General features: G+C 32.5%; 2 protein-coding genes across 2 annotated transcripts; both read right to left on the bottom strand.

Annotated features, from left to right (window-relative positions):
• Positions 1 to 3016: 3016 nt before the first annotated feature.
• LOC114132215 (histidine-rich glycoprotein-like) lies at positions 3017 to 4353 on the bottom strand. The gene has a single exon (XM_027997615.2). The coding sequence runs from the start codon at positions 4222 to 4224 to the stop codon at positions 3313 to 3315; it is 912 nt and encodes a 303-aa protein (XP_027853416.2). The 5' UTR covers positions 4225 to 4353; the 3' UTR covers positions 3017 to 3312.
• Positions 4354 to 15478: 11125 nt separating this feature from the next.
• On the bottom strand, positions 15479 to 16974 carry LOC126551221 (histidine-rich glycoprotein-like). The gene has a single exon (XM_050204056.1). It carries the CDS (start codon positions 16686 to 16688, stop codon positions 15723 to 15725), a length of 966 nt encoding a protein of 321 aa, XP_050060013.1. The 5' UTR covers positions 16689 to 16974; the 3' UTR covers positions 15479 to 15722.
• Between the last annotated feature and the right edge of the window lie 143 nt (positions 16975 to 17117).

Here is a 17117-nt window from a genome sequence, read left to right as displayed (position 1 = left end):
ATACAAGTATAAAAAATAAAAGCTTTTATTAAGGTACTAGATTGTGTTACCCAGTCTTTGCAAGGGTCGCGATTTAATACGTTTTATACTAATGTGGCCTATATAAATTTAAATTATAATGTAATGATAAAATAATGTAGATAAATATATTGTGTAAAATTTTCAAAATCACGTATTTAAAAAAAAATGTGACTTAAATTGTATTTAAATAGATAGATAGATAGATATACATATAAATATATATAATATATATATATATATTGTATATTAATAATTATATTATTTTTATAAAACCAATACCTATATCTACTAAAAATTATCTCTCACTCACTTTTTAGGGTTTGATGATTGCATTTTCGGTGGTTCTCATATGGATATTGATCCTTCTTATACTCAGCTGAATTTATATTTTGAATTTCAAGTGGATTTGACGTAAAGTTTTCAAGATCATGTGTTCAAAAAAAAGTGACGTGATATTTTAATTATAGACACACATAATAATTATTATTTTTCAAAAAATCAAACCATTATGATACCATATTTGAAATTGCCCATTTACAAACACAATATACCATTAATGATAATTATTTTAAGCATACTGTGCTTTCAAGTGTGTTTTGAGTTGGAAAAAATAAAAGTATTAAGTAACTATAATCTCTACGTACACCGATCACGGGACAAGCGTATATAGGTACATTTTTAAATGAATTTTATAATACAATAAATGTAATTGACAATCCATTTTAATTCAATTGATATATATTTTGTATGTGTTTACCGATTGTCGACCATAATGTAGTAGCGTTATACAGCATATATGCTATATTATATTTAATGTTTGAATACACACCAAACTACAACCATGTCGGCCGTAAAACGCCACTTAGTATGTATGCCGCCTACCCCTGTCGAGTATTGGAATATCATGTCAAACTTTACTGTAAACACGTGCATAATTTATACATAGTACAGACAACGATGACCTCTACCACTGCACTGACAATAGCGTTTTACTACATCAAGCTATATCTATTTTATTTCGGTTATATAATCCAGTATTGTTTTAATCAACATGCCGTTGCATAACAGTAAAAAATAAATAAAAATATTCGCAGAGGCAATACCTATAAACGTTTTATTGTCTTATGGATCTACTATTCAAATTTATATACGATTTGTATACATACACATCATAACAAGTTTGTGTTGTATATAAACAACGCATACATCGGTTATATTATAATATTAATTAATTGTTATCGTGGTTATAATGTACGTGTTTTATTTTTATAATTATGTTGATTTGCATTCACTTGCAAAAACGAATCGTTACATTCATATACTTCCAAAATCAATTTTCCTACATATTATATACTTACAATATTATGCGCATAATGTTACTACTATGAATATTAACGCGAGCGTTCTATAAAACGTATATTTCTATAACATTATTATAGACAGCGATTTCGATGGATCGATTGGATATTATACTTTATATGGTATAGAATTTTTTTTTTTATATATATAAAATGTTTACATCCTATTTTGTTGTTGCCGACATTGAAATAGTTTCTTATTGAATAGGTACTGCGATATTCAAAGATGGCATAAAATCCGATAGTATCACGAACGTGTTAAAAGCACGGATTTGCGAGCTGCAAACACGCATATAAATACACCTCTTAATTCCTGTACGTTACACATAGTATTTTTTTTTCAAAAATTATTATCATTTCATAAAATCAAAATAACAATAATAATAATAATATTATAAAAAGGTCTCACCGACTGTTTAACATATAAAAATAAAACCATTGCAAATGTTGTGCAACGTTTAAATGTAAATTATGCGTTTTAATTGTGCGCGCACACACACAATGACTCGCGCCTGACCTAAAGAGACGCGATCTGTCACGGTATTTCGGTTCACCGATTAACCGTCGTTTTTAGGCTCGTAATAACATAAACGATATTCACACCCATTAGTGGTATACTATTTAGTATGAAGGTAAATTGTATTATATTGGCGTGGAACAGCGGTGGTGCGAATAGTTTGTGACACGCGGCGGAGGGGAAAACAGAAAGGAATAAGAAAAACCGTCGTCGATCGATGTGTCGACATCTCTAGTCGATACCCTAATAAACCATTATCTAATGTTGCGTGCACAATAATATAATAGTTTCTCCGTCGCTGTATTTATAATGCACGGCTCTTGGCCGCCCTGACACGATTAATGGTGATAAAATGTTAAAATATCACCGACGGCAGTTGCGCACCGCCGATGATGCGTTACCTATACCCACTTAGACATAGACACAATAATGATTAGTTCGATCCAGTGATTTTGGAATTAAACGAGAGGATTAGAATTTATTGAAAAATTAATTTTACGAATCGTTCGGGTTGACGAAATTAAATTTTCGATTTTTCCTACATATTGTTCTATGTTTATTATATGTCTTAAATGATTGGGAAATAGCGCAAGCCTCGTCCTGTAGCTTAATATTATACATCGGTAATAACAAAATCGAGTAAAATAATACGACCTACTTATGATTTTTTGAAAAAAGCATTTTATATATATTACAGTAAATTCACTTAAAAATAAAACGCAGAAGAAACATTATGGCTATGATTACTAGTGCCAAATTAATATATATAGGTACCTAACGGAAAATGGTTATTAATATAAACACTTGCGCTTTATAAAAACATATTACATAGAGGAATTATGTTTGTCTCGTAATACCTCAAGCCCTCGTGGTCGGGTAATACAAACAACGTCTAAAAAGTTTTTCAATTATGTTTATCGTATCGTTTCGATGAAATCGTTATAGGCCCCGCTTAGACTATATAGTATATAGGTATTATATCGGCGATAATATTATGACCATTGAAGCGATACCGAGAAGAGAGATAAAAAAATACACATATGAACCGAGTTGTGTGATGATAGCATTTTGAAAACGAAATGATTAATAAAATATACTAAAAAAAAAAAAAAAAAACAAATTGCAAGCATATAAATATAATAATATTATGCATATATATAAATATATTTAAAAAGATATACGTATAGAAAAGGATTAAGTTTAACACGAACTGATTCAGTCGCGGATAACGTCACATACATTATAAATAGGCACTACTACATTAACATAATATTATTATAAATAATATAATATACCTACGTTGCAGCAGTTCAGGTAATATAATTATTACGAGTTGATCGTAGGACGACAGCGACTGCAGCAACAACTTCCGTCACGACTAAAATTCTAAAACTAGTACAGGTACCTACGAGCAGATTATTGTTTTTTGCTGAATTTCCATTTTTTGTGCTCGTCGTGGCCACCCTTTTTCGCGTAGTCCTTCTTGTGTCCGTACTTCTCGTCGTGTCCCGCCGCCTTCTTGTGACCCTTGTGCTCTTTGTAGTGCTTGCCATGATGGTGTTTGCCCTTCTTGCCCTTGTGGTCGTGATGGTGTCCGGCGTGCTTGTGACCCTTCTTGTACTTCTTGCCCTCCTTGTGCCCGTGTTTGTGTTCGTAGCCACCGTGCTTCTTGTGGTGTCCCGAGTCGTGGTGCTCGTCGTAGAATTTTTTGTTCTTCTTGAACTCGTCTAATTTGTGAACCTCGTGTTTGCCCTTGGTGCTGTGTCCCTTCTTGTACGCGCCCTTGTCTTCGAACTTGTGGCCCTTCTCGCCCTTCTCGCCCTTATGATGGTCCTTGTAGTAGCCGCCCTCGTCGTGGTGCTTCTTCTTGTGGCCGCCGTGCTCGGCAAAGTGTTTCTTCTTGTCCTCCTTCTTGTGGTGGCCCTTCTTGCCGTGGTGATTCGAGTGTTTCGACTTGTACCCCTTGTCGGCCTTTTTGCCTTTCTTGCTGAAATGGTCCTCCTTGTGGCTGGCACCACCTCCCTTTTTGAATTTTTTCGACTTTTTCTTTTTCTTCTTCTTGGACGCGGCCGTGTCCAGGTCCGCGGCACCGGCCGACGACGACGACGCGGCTGCTACCATCGCGTCCAGGCCTCGGGTGGTGGCCGTCGACACTTCCGACATCAGTGGCGACGGTACGGTGGGAACCATCATCATCGCCCCGGACGACGAACGCGACGTCCGCGACGATCCCCCTGGATCGTCGACGGCCGCGGCTGTGGCGTGTCCCCGCGCATGACAACACCAAACGCTCAACAACACCAGACACCCGAACGCTACGCCGTGCATGGCTGTACAGTGTACGGTGCTCGTTTCGCCTTATATTTTATACGCCGGCAAACTCCCACTAGTGAAACGCGACGACGACGACGACTGCAGCCTCCGCGGCCGGTCGAATCGCAAACGTCTCTGCGTGGCTGCTCATCCGCGGCGACGGCACCCACGCCGCCGTGCGCTGCAGTTGCAATCGTGTCACCCTGCTCCCGATCACGACGACCTCAAATGCACCGACGGGTACACGAGTCCCCCCCCTGCGAGCATACAGTTGTGTGTGGGTACACCAGCATCCGTACTCACCGGGTGGAACGAGCTCGCGGCACTTGGATTTCACGAGTACCGTCCGTTTCGGCGTCACTGCGCTCGTAGATCGACCCACACCGTCGTCCCGCAGCACGTGGTCTGTGGTCAGGCCCGACCGTTCGTCGACCGCCGTTATGTGTGTTTTACTTCTGCGGAATTACACAACACCGCCACTCCACCGTGAGATATGCCGGAAAGTAAAATTCATATTTGTGTAATAATTTATTGGTATATGCGCGTACATATTTTATGGTTATTGGTTAGCGGTGGCAGCGGCGCTTGTGATTTTCGCACGCTCTGTGACCCGACGACGGTGTGTGAAAACAAATAATGTTCACTCGCGATTTTCATGTCCTCGATCTATAATTTGAATGAAATGCATCATCGCGAATCAAAGTGTGTACACTGTTTTCGAGTGTTTTGTTGTGTGTAGGAACTGTATACCTACTAATGTATGACGGACTCGGAATCTCTGTACTACAAAGGCACTATGTATCGGCAAAGGTGAACAGCAAAATATGACATAAACGAATTGTTATCATAATATCTCTGTAAACTATGTAGTGCTGTTAGTGTAGACAAATTCACTGAATAACAATAACAATATTATTATTAGATTGTGTGCGTGTTCGCTTGATTTTATTGAATAGAATAATTAGAAGACAATAAAATATTTAAGTGTGTATTTGGAGATCAAATAAGTTTCAATCACAATTTTTCATATAAATATACTCTTACACAGGATTTAAGAACTATGGAAATATACTTGTTATTATTTTATAAATTAGGTAACGCGATACGCTACATTAAGTTTAATTATTAGTATGTATATTACATAGTAAGTAATTTTTTCTAAAATTCTACTGAGAAAATACCCTCAATATTGAAGATTAGAGTAAAATGTTCTGTACTCATTAAGTGTAAAAATAAAAAAATCACACACATCGTTGAAAAACCAATAAATTTATCTCTCTGATCAGAAATAAAAATAAAACTTATCCCTCTGTAACCTATTATATAATACATTATAAACTCATATTACTATGTAGTATACACATAAGAGTTTTTTGATAAATAAAAACGTCATTCGCGTGTATTCTATTTGAGAAAATCGAACGTAGTCTGGTAGTCTGAGTTTTATACGTATGTGCACGATGGATATTTTTATAAATTGGATGTAACATAAAAATTAGTTTAAATAAAAAAAAGCACTTTCAAAGGAATGAGCGAAAAAAATATCAACGTCAATTCATAAAATATTTATTAAGTTGGTTAGGTAAGGTAAGCACTTATCAGTAAATAGTAGTAATGGTACTAGTATTAGACATTAGTAAACACTATACACAGTATAAATATTATATAAGAAATCGAAATAGCAATAGACAGATTAATAGTCAATACTTAAACTGATGTTTTATTAGATAAATAAATATAGATAAATATTTGTAATTATCTTATATTCTTTCTTAGAATTTGATTTTATCCTAAGTAAAACGTAAATGTACGTAGGTAGTCGCCTACTAGAAAATTAATGTGAGTTCGATATAGGGATACATTATTATGACAATATTTATTATTTTATTCTTGTCAAAGTCATACACTTACTATTTACCTGATCAACAGGACTATAGTTTCGTGAACTAGTAGGATGATAGGTAGAGGTACCTAATAATTAATAATGAAATAACATTTAAAATAGGTGTGTTAGGTATCATGTTTTAATATAACACTTAATATTGGTTACTTATTTGTATGTCGTATGTATGTGGGTTATAGTAATACATACATACCATATTATAGTATTGAGCTAAAAAAAAATATATATACATATTTTAACTCAATTATATTAAAGTTATTAAATAATCTAAAATCGATGTATTTCATAGAGCCCACAATTGATGAGTTGAACGGACGAATAATATGGCCCAAGTATGCCAAATATATATATATAACTTAAGCGTTCCCACAATTTTTGTTATTGTACTTAACTATATTTTAATTTGTCTGTTATAAAGTGATGGCGAGGTATATAGTATATAATATCACAAAGTGATTAAAGGTATACTTATTCTTACAAGTCAGTTAAAGGTGAGGTTAAACCAGTGTTTTATTATATTGGATATATTTAAAGTATATAAGCAATATTATAATCAATGTACTTGATTTTCCAGTTGAGTTAATAATAAGAAAAATAAAATATTATTTCATCTGATGTGTCCAACGACATAAAAATAAGATTCGATGTGTGTAGCGAAAGATGATATCCACTTTGATAACCATGTCCTTGTTGGTTTTTTATACCGTTTTTCTGATTTTCTTAGCTATTATGTACTATACTATTATTATTGATATTAATTTGGCGGAATTGGTTGTTGCCATACTCAATAAGTTTGTTATTATGTTTTAAATTTTAATGGTAGAACTACTGAAGTATGTTTCGTTAAAAAGCGTCTTGTTTCTGATAAAATCGTTTTATTTTTTTATTTTCAATATAATATTTATGTTATTATTTTTGTTGTATTCAATGGGGATTCGCAAAATATCTTAAAAACACGTTTCTTGAAAAATAATCGAATATCAATACAGTCATATATTTTTTTTATAATATAATAATATATTTTTAAACGATGATCTTCAAAACATCTTGAAATGATTTTATATATGCTGAAACTATATTTGCTTCCTTATCATTTTGCATAATATGTGTTATTATATAATATTATATTATATACTGAGTGTACTTCAAATACAGATATTATGTATGACATGTTTGATATCAGAATTATCTGCGGTTAAATTCCGAAACGTTTTGGTAGTTATAGATTATTTCAACTTCTATATTTGCATATAATATGATTTAAGCACATACGGAATGTAAATAATGATTTTTAAAAATTGAACAAGACTAACAACTATATAATACATTTATAAACTGATCGTTGCGACTTGTTATCGTACTAGGTACTAATAACATCTAAGTTTAATTATTGTTTATATTATGTACTTTTATTTTATTTTATTATGTATTTAACTTTTTAACATTTTAAAATAAATTATTATATTAATTAACCATATTTCGTTGTTATAATAAATATTCAAACGTATCACGAAATAACGGGGTAATCAACTGATGCATACTTGGGATCTCAATATCATATAATACCCTTATCATTAACATTATTTAAGTAAACGATTTCAACCCTATTAGTAGGTACCTACCTCTAAAATACTCTTACACTTTGCAATAAAAACCTTCTATATTATTCAGTGAGAAACAAGTTAAATAAATCAAACAGTACTTACTAAACGTAATAGTTTTTAGAACTTCATCTATGTATTTCATGAGAATCAAATTGATGTAAAACACAAATTAATTATATCAATCTGAATTACAAAAATTAAGCAAATATTTGAACGTTTTACACGATTTAAAAATTGCATTATCTTTAAAATATATAAAAAGCGTTCCTGTACACAAAAGTATAATAAGGGGTAGTATTATAAAGACCTTTCGTTTGTAATTTTTAAAAAAAAGCTTTTATAATATATTTAGACTTTTTAAATTAAAAAAATGTCCGTAGTTATTCCTACATTTCTTGGAAATTATATTTTTTTCACAAATATGTTTTTTAAATATTTATTTTCATTGACTTTATTTTGTACCAGCTATTACAATATATAAGTAGTCAATGGTATTTTTACTGAATAACTTTCGTAGGAAAACAATTATTCAATTTTTATTATGGTTATTTTCACACAGTTTTAAATTTTTAAACTATAAGCGTAGCTAGGTTTTTTTTTTTATTGTCATTAGTTTTTAGAGGAGAAAAAATGCTTCAATTTCAATATATTTTCAAGTTCAAAGTAAATCTATATAATACTTTAGAAGGAGACTGAGTCAAAAGTTGAAAATTTCCGACAATTCCCACCAATCTCTTAATAATTTGGAATAACAAATTTATGCAAAACGAGTTTTTGATAAAATTGATTTTATTTATTTAGTTTTAATTATTCGAAAGTTAATAACTATAGATACTTGAAATGTTCACCAAATTTTTTATTAGAATTTTATATATAAGTGTAAATGTATAGTTCCAAAAATATTTTAATTTTTTTTTTGAACTATTTGAGATTCTGAATGGAGTGATTTTACAATGATGTGTGTTTTTTTTAGACATTTTATATCATCGATTTTTTAAGTTTTTTTCTATAAATACCTGCTGATAAAATATTTTGCTCGATTAAAAATGTTATTTAAATAGGTTAATTCATACATCGAAATTATATGAGAGAGAAGAAAAGAATACCCAGCTTGATTATAGGATAGTGCATTTGATATTGTTATAATTCTAATAATAACTCTACAAATAACTGCGAGGTATTAATTAATATATTGCGGTAACAACCGATAACGGGTGACAACAAACAGTCGTGCATTGAGAATGTCCCAGATTCAATGTAATCGTGGCGTCGACCGATCGAGAATATTCGAGAGTCAAATATGAAATAATAGACGATATCATAATAACAGAACGTTATAAATTAACGTAATCTATCCCATTTATAAAATTAAATTTTCATGTAATCAATTAAGAACTTTGTAAATAGTTTAGTATAGCATTAATTCAAAGGATTATAATAGCCACAGCAACGCGTGTCCCGGTCCAGCTATATATAATATAATAAAAGGTGCCTTATTTTTGTTATTATAGCTCTTTATAAATATCAAACATATGTATAAATATAATTTTTTTATTATATAAGCATTTAAAATTCAAATTTTGACAAAATTCATCAAAATCGTCAAAATTTACAAGTAGTTTTGTAATAAAATATAAAAGTTATATTTTTGAAGACGCAGCCGATATACATTTTAATAGGATTAATTATCATATTCTGCTGCTGTTATAAGTTATGGGTATGATATTTATAAATTGTGAAATTTATATTAAAAAGAACTAGGTATAACATATTTACACATTTAAAACAAATAAGTGCATAAAATATTATGGTTAGTAGAAAAAAGTATTGCAAAAATATAACAATACAATTTTATACTGTTTTAAGCAAAACAGTATTATTTTTGTTGATTCTAATTGCATTGTTTATAAGTATTAATATCTTTAATTAAAAAAATACCGGAAAAAAGTTCATGAAAAAATAAAAAGGATTATTTTGTCATTTGATTCATTTCCATTATAATAATATGTAATAACAATCTAGTTATTACTGTTATTAACGCTAAAAACCTGTTGATCTAAACTCATTTGATGTACAAACAATTCATATATTATATTTTTGGGACAAATAAATAATGACAATCATAATCATGGTAACTGCATAATATGCATTCGCGAACGGCATGCTAACTGAGGCCAAAATTTCGTCACTGTATTATGCTATTATACAATATTATTATCATAGTACCTACGGTGCATTCCGTATCTATAACTAATGTGTAAAACTAAAAACCAAACAAGCCGTTTTTAGGAATGCTAATTTTTAACGTGTTACAAAGTTGATTTTATTTTTCAAATTTATCTGGTCACTTTTAATTGGGTTCCATTAATTTATAATTACTAACTTAACATAATTGTTTTCAATTAACGCGAATTCGACGAATTAAATTTTTACGAATGAAGTCAATTTATTTATATTATTTTATTTCGTTTTGATCGATTTCATTTTTGTCAAATAATATATATATGGTAATATTTGGGTGTGATTTATTTTTTATTACTGACGAACATTTTTAGTACATATATTGTATAAAAATTTTATAGTTTTAAGTTCGTGAAAAAAATAAAATAAGCTATTGTTAAAAATGATAAAATTCGTTAAACAACTTACTTGGTTTTTCAGTGCTATTAAGAACAATTAATTGTAAGGTTAAAACAGAGGTGGAGATGTTCATGATGGCTATTCCATATATAAGATTGTCTAATGGGTAATATTGCGGTTCGCTGTGAGTGTACTGTAAACAGTATGGTATGCCGCGGTTGACTTAGAGACTCGGACCAATTGGTCTTAGAACCTCGCTGGATTTCACAGATGAATGGTACTTTGTCATAGCCTTTCAGTTTACACAGATTTTTGAAGTATCGTTGAAACAACCCAACCCTGTTTAAACAACACTTATTCAGAACAACAACTTACGTATGAGCCGTTATAAGACGTGTGTGATGTGTATATTATATATGTTTGGAAAACCCTAGTAAAATCTTTTTAAATAACCTTGTGAGTAATCGACCCAGGTACATGTACTTATTATATTAAATGTACCAACATAGTTCTTAAATATATTTTATGAATAATTATTGTAGTTTTATAATATTATTTAGGTAATATTGGTGATAAAGTCTTATATCCATACTGCAGCTAATATTGCTTACAATATATTAAATGATAATACTCATAAAAAATACCTAATTAGCATGATAAAATTGTTTACTAAGTTTTGCATAACGTTTACAAATTTTAAATCATTAAAAATATTTTAAATTATTATTTTGACAAAATTGGATACAAATATAACAATAATGATTTTTCTTCCATTATTTTTACTTACCTATTACTATCTAATAATTCAAGAATTGTGTTTCACTATACTTATTACTGTTTTTGCATAAAACAAAAATTAATTATTCAATAATATACATTTTTCATACAAAATAATAAATAAATAACTGATAATAATAAATTTATAATTTTATAGATGAAAATTTTTTTTTCTATACTTATATAAACTGGGATTATCATTCCAAGCGGTTCGCTATTTGTTGAAATAATTTCTTTCAATTGATTCAAACATGCTTGCTTGAAATACTGTGTTGCTCCCATAGTAACTGAATTTTTTATTTAATTTTTTTTTGTTTTGCATCACCTCTTAATTCAATATTGACCTAAAATAAATAATAAAATGATAGTAATAATAAAAAATAAGACTCCCGCGGAACACCGCTAAACTGGATTAAAACTTGACAGATTTGATAAATTGTTGATTATTACAAAAATAATCATGCTCGACCGTTGTCTGGTAGAATTTTATAGTGCCGCATGTCATTTTTCGAATAAAAAAAGTTTTTAATATTGATCCATTTAGTCAGTGCCATGGCCGCCGTTACGACCGAGTCCAGTGCGTAGAGTCCGAGAGTTTAAATCTTTAAGCAGGCAAACGGAGGCGTAATATGATTAGTTTGTATAATATATAAAAGTAGGTTTTATTATTTTTTTTTTTTTAGGTGGTTATTGAAAATTATATATACATACAATTTAAATATAGAGATATATTTTTTAAAAATATTCATATCTAAGTATTCAACGAAATTCAATCGTATCGTATAGAGCATACTTAACAATACTTAGGTTTAAACCTACTTATGTATACCTACAATGTTATATATATTTCATCCAAGTCAAAAAAATCACGTCGATCGTCAAAACGGTTTTTCGAATGTCCTCTATGAGTAGTTTTCGATCCTTTGCGTACGCTAATACAAAATATAATGTAATGCTATCACGTAGAAAATACGTATGTTTTTCAATTTTTTATCACCTGTATAAATCTCGACGGGTGCCACCGCCGTTTTCAAATATAAATTTAAGTTTTTCGATTTATTTTGACGATCTTGAATTTTTGTTGCCGTGTACGATCAGAAACCGTCTGCTTTTATTGTGACCTGATAACAGTTTACCCATTTCAGAATTGTTATGTTCAACTATACTCGACTGTCAATCGAGTGTAATAGAAATGATAATATTTAATATATTTTAATATAAACCGATGGTATTTGAATTGTGCGATGGAAGTATATCGAAATCGTAATCGTACTAGTTTCTTAACCTAACTACTATCGAGTTAGATACCTAATATACATTCCAATTACGCATACCCTTATCATATTTTGTACATTGATATAGGAGGAGCGTACTAAATAATTTACAAGACACAAGAATTTGTCATTGTTTTAAATTAAAAAAAAAGTGATTACAAAACTTAAACATTTTTATAAACTTACATTCGTTTATTTTTTTGATTTAATTACAATATAAAATTAAAACTATAGACCATCGGTGCAAAAAATGTAAAAATATTTACGTTACCAACAATATTTCTGTTGCTATACTGTGCATATGGTGCTGGTCTTGTTTAAGTAGTGCGCAAATATTGAATGTACACGATCGTGCCCAACGATATTAAAATATACACACAAATCATACAATAGTCGTCGCGGAACGCGGACCACTGTCGTTTCGAGTTATTAATTTTTTTAAGCTACCCTGTCCCTGGCAGCAACGGATGCGCACACAACGACGAATTGGGTCAACAACAGTAATATTTGTGGACGTATACACAGGAGCTCGGTGGTAGGTACCTATAAAATATATATATTCGTTACAACGTGTATAGATATAATGTAGTAAACGACATTAAATAATTAGTTTTCTCTTTCGCAGCGTAAATAAAGCAAAGCAAAAAACAGCCAATTGCACACCAACAGTCACTATTTCACTGTACAGTTTTAGATTTCGTTGATGATCTTGTGACATATTTTACGAGAAAATTTATCACCCTCGCACATTAATATGTTCTGACGTTGTGGCAACATCGCTGTGTAATATTACTAATGATCGTAATTATTTCACGCTCAAAAGTCATCGTATATAATATTATTATGTTTCCTCGAATCATGCGTACTTCGCGTATAATATTAAATACTATTAATACGTCTTAAACGCTGTTCTGAAAACATTACCTATATTCATTGAGTGAATATTTCCATTAACCGTTGTAGGTAATAATATGTTTTCGTTGATGCTCGCGTGTGTGTTTTACTTAAACCATTGTATAGTTACGTTCCAAAATAATAAGTATACGATTATGGCTCGAATTTATGTACGGTACTATTCCCGAGTCGGAAAATTGGCGTGGCAAAGGGGTAATCGAAAAACGGTCGCCTTTGAGTGGCACGTGTGTAGAAAACGGTCATCGAACACATCAGTACATTTACTACGACTTAAAAAATATATGACAGTAAATACCTTTCTTAGGTTTTCTTAGCCTTTGAAAATGTTCAAGTTGTTCACGTCACTAGACCCAACACTAGAAAACAGAGTGTGACGTAGCATAAGAAAAAATATAATGGTTCATGAGCACAATACAATATTTATACGTATATTCCAAAACGATTTTGATTTGCCAATGTCAGTTTGCATTTTTTTTCTACAACAGTTAATTTTTAGTATGCTGGTTAAGTGCTTCTTATTCGAGGTCATGCATAGCAAGTTTCATATAAGACTAATGCAAATATTTATAATGGTTAGGGTAGTATCGTAGTAACAATTAATAATAATATAAATCCGTATGCGCACAGACTAAACTTACATAATTATATGCGTATATTAGATATATTATTATAAATGTATAACGTACGCACTGTAAAGATTTAACTACACAATTCGTCAGATCATTTGTGCAGAAATTATAATTAATCGGTCGTTCGAAACCGTGTACGATATTATGTATATTATGAGGCAGTGTTATTGTGTTATTGCGGTTATTAAATAATCATATTACCTATTATAATGTTGTGTATTTCGCAATTTCAGCTCAGAAAGGTTAACTCGTTGCCGTCTTGTTGTTGGCTTTTGATTTTGTTTTTATATTTAAAATAATTCAACATATTGCATTATTATACTTATCACATGCATAATATTATAATATGTACGATCGTTACGGGCTATGCCTACTTCTTTCACTAACATAATACCACCACTACGTCACATTATTTGTAGCGTTTCAGACCGTAAAATGATTTTCAGAAGAGTAAAGAAAAAAGTAAAAAATAAATTACATTCAAATTTAAAAACATCTTTAGGGTTATTCAAATAAAAATAAAAAATTGTTAAAATATACATGAAAAAAATATTTTATTTTTATAATGAGCTTAGATTTATTCAAGGATTTATTATCATTATTATTCGTATACATTTTGTGAATGAGCAAACGTTTTGCAATAAGACTAAATCGGCTTATTTAGAGCCATATTAAGTATTGTATATGAGAACCGGCAGTAGATTATATTGAATTGATTGGGGCAAGTCAATACGTATAGTTCATTATACAAATTTAGTTGAATATTATTATAATAAATTTTTGGGCTTATCGCCAAAAATATATAATAAAAGTGACATATTTGTTTTTGTATATATTTACTTACGTAAAATAATGATATTATTTAACATAAAATATTGTTCTCGTTTCTACGATGATTGAAATACTTATTACATTTGGAAAAATTTGTCGTGAATACTCTGCGAGATTTTATTTTTTTCAGTGCCTATAACATGATTTATTCAAAAAGTTTCAGATTTCGATATTGTGTATTAGTTCATACTTTACAATGATGTATAAAAGTTGTATGCGGCGTATTCACGTTTCAAAAACTAGGTTTGGAACGAATTTTTTCAATAACAGTTTTTTTCGAAGATAACTTTTGACCACTGATGAATTTGGTCCCAGGATTTTCCGAACTTACCACCGTACTAGAATTGTTTTTCCGGATGCCGTGACTTAAAATTTCTATCATATTTTTAGTATTTGGTATCACAATACGTTACCACTATTCTGCATCAAGGTCGAACGAAACAAGACCAATGGCCAACACCACCGCCGCCACTCTTATGAATCGACTGCCCATTAGTAGATACGACATATAAATGACCTCCTATATTAGATGCAAAGTCGGTGTCCCGGTCATGGCAGAGTCCTGTTTTGCTGTTATGTATATTAAATTATATATATATATTATTTTTTTTTGTACGAATATTTGATTAAATTGCGTAATGTGTCTAATCGATACTAATCAATCGTTGAAACCTCATGACTAACGAATATCCAAATATAGTCGGGTTCCAATGGGAGGGAGTGAAAATTAAACGGCACGTTGAATTGAAAATAAAATTGTACATAATATTAAGTTATTATTATTTATCTTTTTTTTTTTTTGGCTATTATATTATTACCATAACATATTATATAAAATATATCAAATATAATATACATTATCATACTCGCACGACAATACACAAAACAATAAATAACAAACAGACATGATTTAATATTAAGAATAATAATAATAATAATAACGGTAAAACAAATTAATGATTCAGTACGTGAATATAATTTGGAGCCGTTTTCCGGTGGTTTATCCTTGCTTCTTTTTGCTATATCCGTACTTCTTGTGGTGCTTGTGTCCGCCTTTCTTGCCGTAGTCTTCGTGATGTGAATGGTGTTCATCATGGCCCTTTTTACCCTTGTGTCCTTTGTGCTCTTTGTCGTAGTGACCCTTCTCTTTGTGTCCCTTTTTGCCATATTTATCTGCGTGGTGACCCGACTTATGGTGAGCGCCCTTTTTATGCTTGCCTTCCTTGTTCTCGTGCTTCTTGTGGTGCGCGCCGTGTTTCTTGTGGTGCCCACCCTTGTGGAAGTCATCGTAGAACTTGTGTTCCTTGTGGTACTCGTCTTTGTGGAACTTGTTGTGGTACCCTTTCGTCTTGTGCCCTTTTTTGTGGCCCTTCTTTTCGCCGAACTTGGCGCCCTTGTGACCCTTCTCGCCCTTGTGGTGATGACCGTACTTCTCGGCTTCGTCGTGTTTCTTTTTTTTGTGACCACCTTCCTTCTTATAGTGACCTTCGTGCTCCTCCTTGCCGTGCTTGCCCTTGTCGCCTTTGTCGAAGTGATGTTTGGTCTTGTAGCCCTTGTCGGCCTTGTGACCCTTTTTCGAATGGTGTTCGGACTTTTTCTTCGACCCACCGCCCTTGGACGACTTGGACTTTTTTTTCTTTTTCTTGTGGGACGCGGCCACCGCCTGATCCTGTGCCGCCGGCGCCAAAGCGGACGACGGCGGGGGCGGTGCCACCGCGGACGTCCGGTGTTGGGAAGCGGCCACCGCCTTCGGGTCGTCACTTCCCGCCGCCGACGTGGCAGCAATGTCGGCGGCGGCGGTGACCGACATCGCCGGGGTGATCGTCACGACTTCACCCGCCGGGTCGGCGGGTATCTCGCGCGAATAACCGGCCCGCGCGGCGAATATCGCGAAGCACAGCGCAGAGTACACCAACAGCTTGGTGGGCCCCATGTCGACCAAGCGCGACCTTTTGCGTCGCGCCATCGGTCGACAGGTTTTCGGCGGAGACAACGCCTAAAACTTCGAATCCGACTTTTATGATATCGCGACGTGTGCGTGCCGCATATATGATATTATATATTGTATTACGAACTGTCGAAAACGATAAAATGGTATTATAATGTCGTACGCGAATTATATGAGTCTGCAGGCGGCCTGCGGTTGCGCACGCGATCGACGACCGATCACTACTGACAGCCGATTCGCGTGTCCCGTTCATATTTATAACGCTTGCGACACCGGCTCGGATGCTCCGTGCCAGTTACGCTTTCACGCTTGTCGAGTACCGCTGTGTATATAGCAGGCATACGCGCCGCAGCATCGGGTGACTCGGTGTTGCCGCCGCCGGAGCCAATCAGCCATTTCTGCGGCTCGGCCCCGCTCTTCCCGGCCTAGACCACAATGCGAAACATA

The sequence above is a fragment of the Aphis gossypii genome, chromosome 3 (assembly GCF_020184175.1).
Source record: "Aphis gossypii isolate Hap1 chromosome 3, ASM2018417v2, whole genome shotgun sequence".
Taxonomy (NCBI): domain Eukaryota; kingdom Metazoa; phylum Arthropoda; class Insecta; order Hemiptera; family Aphididae; genus Aphis; species Aphis gossypii.
The sequence above is the reverse complement of the archived record's forward strand: the minus strand, read 5'-3'. Positions and strand labels throughout refer to the sequence as shown.

What these genes read in the sequence shown, in the direction of transcription:
- LOC126551221 (XM_050204056.1), bottom strand. Translation starts at nt 16,688, where the DNA reads ATGGCGCGACGCAAAAGGTCGCGCTTGGTCGACATGGGGCCCACCAAG.
- LOC114132215 (XM_027997615.2), bottom strand. Translation starts at nt 4,224, where the DNA reads ATGCACGGCGTAGCGTTCGGGTGTCTGGTGTTGTTGAGCGTTTGGTGT.